At 60.3% G+C, this 5,191-nt stretch overlaps 1 protein-coding gene across 1 annotated transcript in view; it reads left to right on the top strand.

Annotated features, from left to right (window-relative positions):
- The window catches only part of TMEM266 (transmembrane protein 266), a gene marked incomplete in the record, with an annotated part of 69,254 nt that overhangs the window by 27,687 nt on the left and 36,376 nt on the right, over positions 1–5,191 (top strand). Inside the window, 2 exon segments of the mRNA XM_027768933.1 lie at positions 2,000–2,056; positions 3,612–3,750. Coding sequence (XP_027624734.1) covers positions 2,000–2,056; positions 3,612–3,750 — 196 coding nt within the window.

Below are 5,191 nucleotides of genomic sequence, written 5' to 3'. Positions count from 1 at the left end.
CGTGTTGGGAGGCGGGGGACCAGCCTGTCCCAGCGGGAGTGGAGGAAGGCCGAGCACTGACCTCGCTGTGAGCACGGGTTTGCAGGACAGCCTTGGTGCCACAGGCCGCAGAGAGGGTCCACCCCAGGAGGCCCTCCATGGAACTCGGTGCCTCTCTGCAGGGAGGGTCCAGGAGCCTCATGTCAACAGATCATGCCACGTGCTTGACCCCCCCACACACGCCAGCAGCACCCCGTTACAGACTATGCAGATGGGGAGACGCAGATGCTTAGTCTGGGACTGGGCCCAGGGCTCGGTGCTAGCCTGGGCTCTCCCCTGCACCTCTCTGTGGCCCTCGGCAACTCCCACCTGGCCCACGGCACCCATTGATCATTGCATCCCAGAGCCCTTGGCGACTCCCACCTGGCCCACGACACCCAGTGGTCATTGCATCCCAGAGCCTTCAGTGGCTCCCACCTGGCCCACGGCACACACTGGTCACTGCATCCCAGAGCCCTCGGCGACTCCTACCTGGCCCACGAGACCCAGTGGTCATTGCATCCCAGAGCCTTCAGTGGCTCCCACCTGGCCCACGGCACACACTGGTCACTGCATCCCAGAGCCCTCGGCGGCTCCCACTGGCCCACGGCACCCAGCTGTTCCATCCCACATCCTCCTCAGTGACTCCCGCCCCAGCCCATGGCACCTGGCAGTCATTCCTCGCCTGCTCCTCTCACGGCCAAAAATGTCACCACCTCCGCCCTCACCAGCACCGTGCCATGACTCACAGTTTCGCCCATGGCCAGTCCCTTCATGTGGCCTGTGGCACGGCAGGAGGACGGGCCCAGCCTGGGGGGTCAGGCTCAGTCTGCTGCCAACAACGTGTCCAGGAAATCACTTTGCTTCTCTGCACATCAAGCTTTTTCTTTCACCTGTGAGAAGTTTAAAATACCATCTTGGAGGGTTTTTCTGAGAAATGAGATGTGTACAGAGTTCTAGTACTTTCTTAGTTTTGTACTTTTAGGTTATCCACAGGGAGTGTGAACTCACCGGAGAGAGGCAGAGAGAGGGAAAGTGAGAGATCACCCCCAGGGGATGCTCATGTCACAATCCCTTCTCCTCCATTCTCCTCCTGAGATTCTGGGCGCGCGCGCGCGCGCACACACACACACACGCACACGCACACGCACCCACACACACGGCACGATTTTCGAGCTGCCAGGTCTGGAACTTGAACTGCGAACAGCCACGTGGGAGTCCGCTGTAAGCATCATGCCACCTGCCGGCCCCTAAAGTTCCAGTATTAGTCTGGGTTCTCCAAAGAAAGCGAGCCAAGAGGACACATGCACACGCATGAGGGCCTCAAAAAGTTCGTGGAAAATGCCTATTATGGAAAAAACGACGCATGGATTTCAAAATTCTTTGCACCAAAATAAATTTGAGGCAGGGAGAAGGGAAAGGCAGGGAGCCTAATCCCATTAAAGACACAGCCCCGAGGTCTGCTTGCCAGCCATTGGCCAGAACCTGGTCACACAGTCACACACGGCTAGGACAGCCGGGCAGTGTCTTTAGCTGGGTGGCCATGCCAAGGCTTCAGCTACAGAGAGAGGAGCTGGGTGGGGAGAGAATCGACCACGGCCGTTGCCACGTGCAAAGCCAAGGAGACGGGAGTGAGCTTGCGTGTTTGCAGATCTGTGAGTGGTTTGTGGCGTGACCGGAATAGCAGGGGTGCCGCTGCCAGGGAGGCTGGGTCCTGAGCATCACACCAAGGCATGTGGCGCGTGTTCCTCACGAACTGCGATCGTGCACAGGTCCTGAGCACGGGCTGGCCCAGGCCGTGCCTGGGGGTGTCCGGGGTGGGAGAGCGGGGAGGAAGGGGTGAGTCTGCAGGTAGAGGGGCCGCCTTGCAGGCCAGAGCCGCAGTCGCGGCTGAGGAAGGCTTCTGTCTCTGTTGGTGAGCAGGGAAGCAGTTCCAGAACTTCTCTGCTGAACAGTAACCCTTTCTGACTTCTCCCCTCAGACTGTTCTACGGATCGTGGTGCTTGGGATCTGGGACTACATCGAAAACAAAATAGAGGTAAAAACCCAGGCCCAGCCCCGCTCCAGCCCAAGCACCCCGGACACTGGGAACCATCCCTGTCCCTCCCTCCCAGGGTTAGGCCAGCGTCTTCCCACCTTTGACCAGGAATCTCTTCAGCTGTGCGGGCCAGGGTGTAGGCCAGACAGGGTCCCACACAACTTACAGCACAGGGACATTCTGAAAACCTTGATGTCTACAGTATTTAAGCAGCTATTATTTTTTTTTTTTTTTTTTTTGGGGGGGTTTTTTTTTTTTTTTTTTTTCGCTATAGGGCGCGTGCGCTCGCCAGACAGACAGAGAGAGACATAGAGACAGAAAGCGAGAAATCACCCCCCAGGGGGGATGGTCACGCCGCAATCCCTTCTCCTCCATTCTCCTCTCGGGATCTTGGGCACGTACGCACACGTGCCCGGCGTGAGTTTTAAGCCACCGGGTCCGGGACACGAACCGCGGTCGACTACGTGGGAGTCCAGCGACATAGCCATTACGCTAACTGCTGGTTCCCTAAGCAGCTATTCTTGAACCAAGTCAGATTTTTGTGTGTGTTTTTCTGTTTCTTCTTTAGAGATTATTGCTATTAGGTGCATGTGTTTGCCAGAGAGAAAGAGACAGAAAGTAAGAACTCAGCCCACCAGGAAGATGGCCACACCATAATCCCTACTCCTCCGACATAGTCCTGGGATCTTGGGCACGCACGCACACACACATGCACACGCACCCAGTGTGAATTTTAAGCCGCCGGGTCCGGGACTTGAACCATGACCAGCTATGTGGGAGTCCAACAACATAAGCACTACACCATCTGCTGGCCTCTCAAATCAAATGTGTTTTAAGAACAAATAGATGCACTATGAAATGGCCCAGTGGCAGGGAGCTGAGCAGGAACCATCCGAGGGTCTGCCTGGTGCCCACTCTGTGTAGAAGGGGCATGCGGCATGACAGGCAGGACGGGGCGCGGGGCAGCCTGGCGGGCCTGGTGGTTCTGTGTGCCCAGGTGGAGGCAAGGCGCTCAGTGTCTGCTGCCCTCCCCTGCCTCCCCTCTGTGCACCCTCTTGGGCCCCGGGCTGGGGTCAGCTCAGGCCAAGACAGGGCAGGTGGGTCGGGGCTCCGCTCACTCAGGCTGCTGGGCCCCTTCTCCTAGCCCTGCCTGGCAGGTAAGAGGAGAAGAGGGCCCAGGACTCCTGTTCCCCATGGAACAAGGCTCCGTGCCTGACCCAGCCCCCATCCCCACCCTGCCCACGAGGCTGGTGCAGGGGAGCTCGACCCCTGACCTGGACACAATGCCAGCCCCATCCTGAGAAGGGAACAGACAGACCAGGGCCTCTGGACTAAGGGCCGTGGATGGGCCGAGGTGGCCTGGAGCACGACTCGGAGCAGGGAGGCCTGGCTCTGCGTTTGGGAGGGGCCTTCTGTTGGGCACAGCACCCTGCAGGCGTTGGCCGGCACCAGATCTGGCCTGACTGGTCTGTCCCGGCGCGTGGCTCGGCCCAGGGCTCAGGGCTCAGGGCTCAGGGCTCAGGGCTCAGGGCTCTGACGCCGCCTCCTCTCGCAGGTTTTTGACGGGGCTGTGATCATCCTGTCCCTGGCCCCCATGGTGGCGTCCACCGTGGCCAACGGGCCCAGGAGCCCCTGGGACGCCATCAGCCTCATCATCATGCTTCGTATCTGGCGGGTGAAGAGGGTCATTGACGGTGAGTGGCCAGAGGGGTCGTGGGGCGGGCGGGCGGTACGGGGCGGCCAGCTGTGGGAGGACAGAGACTGGAGTGGCCAGCCTGCAGCAGGGGGAGGCCTCGGACCAGGTCCTCCCCGCTCCTTCACACCACGTGATGGGGAACCAGCCACGTCACATGGGTAGCCTGTGTGTACACATGTTCTCCCACTGCCCGCGGGAGGCCTAGACCGCGTACCAGGTGCCAGCCCCACACGAGAAGCCATGGCAGGGCCTGCCGTTCGGTGAAGTGCAGCTTTGTTTTGGAGAGATTTTTGCTATAGGATGTGTGCACTCACCAGACAGAGACGGAAATTCAGAAACCACCCCAGGGATGGCCACGCTGTAGTCCCTTCTCTTGGGGTTGTGGGTGCGCACGCACACGTCCTCAGCATGAGTTTCAAGCCACCAGGTCCGGGACTCAAACCATGACCAGCCATGCGGGAGTCCAGTGCCTTAACCGCTACACCGCCTGCTGGCCCTGAAGAGCAGCTTCTTAACCCGGTGCCTACTGTTGCCCTGATGGCTCCAGGCCCCCCCGGCTCTGTCCAGGCTGCTGTCCCGGGCCTTGCATCCTACCTGTCCACCAAGGACAAGCGGCTGTCCCCCTCCCAGCCCGTCAGCCTCAAATAGCCAGACGAAGTTTCTGCGGCGCTGTGCGCTCAGGCCGGCCCGAGTGCCACTCACGGAGAGTGACGCACATGGCATCTCTGGTGTCTGGCGTCCCCACTCCTGCTGGGCTGTCCCCTCGGCTGCCCACCCTCCCACCCTCGCCTGGAGAGCCATGCCCTGTCCTGGAAGCTCAAACCTGCTGGGGTAGTGACAGCCCCAGGCCTCATCTCTGCAGGCCCCTCCCAACACAGCCTTCCTACCTGCAGGGCCCTCCAGGCAGAGGCCGGTGTCACCAAGACCCCCTCCAGGCCCAGGGACTGCTGCTGTCCCCAGAGGAGGGGGCCTGAAGTCTGGCAGGGATACTGGGAGGGGAAGCCCAGAGGATGGGGACACAGGGAGGGGTGTCCCTGTGCAACCAGGCCCAAACTTCCCAGATGGCTGGCCTGCCTCGCCAAGGGAGGCCTCCAGGAGCGACCAGAGGTGGCACTGAGGACAGTCCCCGAGCTTTTCCCCCTTTTACAGCAAAGCCTTCTTCTGCAAAATTGTCCCCAGTGTGTCGGACAGACAGGGGAGCTGCTCTGGTTGGCTTGGAGTGAGGCCAGAGCCATTTCCTTGCCCTGGGGTACCTCTAAGAGCCAGGCCTTTGGGAGCGTAGCTCACCACCACTGGGGTAGACGTTAAGGTCTTCTCTAGCTCTGAGTTTTTGACAGAGGGCACGTGCACTCGTGGGGGTGGGGTGGGGGGAACCCTGCAATCCTTTCTCCTCGTCTCCTCTCGGGATGGGCACGTACACCCCTGTGTCCCGGCGTGAG

The sequence above is a fragment of the Tupaia chinensis genome, unplaced genomic scaffold (assembly GCF_000334495.1).
Source record: "Tupaia chinensis unplaced genomic scaffold, TupChi_1.0 Scaffold000078_1, whole genome shotgun sequence".
NCBI classification, from domain to species: Eukaryota; Metazoa; Chordata; class Mammalia; order Scandentia; family Tupaiidae; genus Tupaia; species Tupaia belangeri.
The sequence above is the reverse complement of the archived record's forward strand: the minus strand, read 5'-3'. Positions and strand labels throughout refer to the sequence as shown.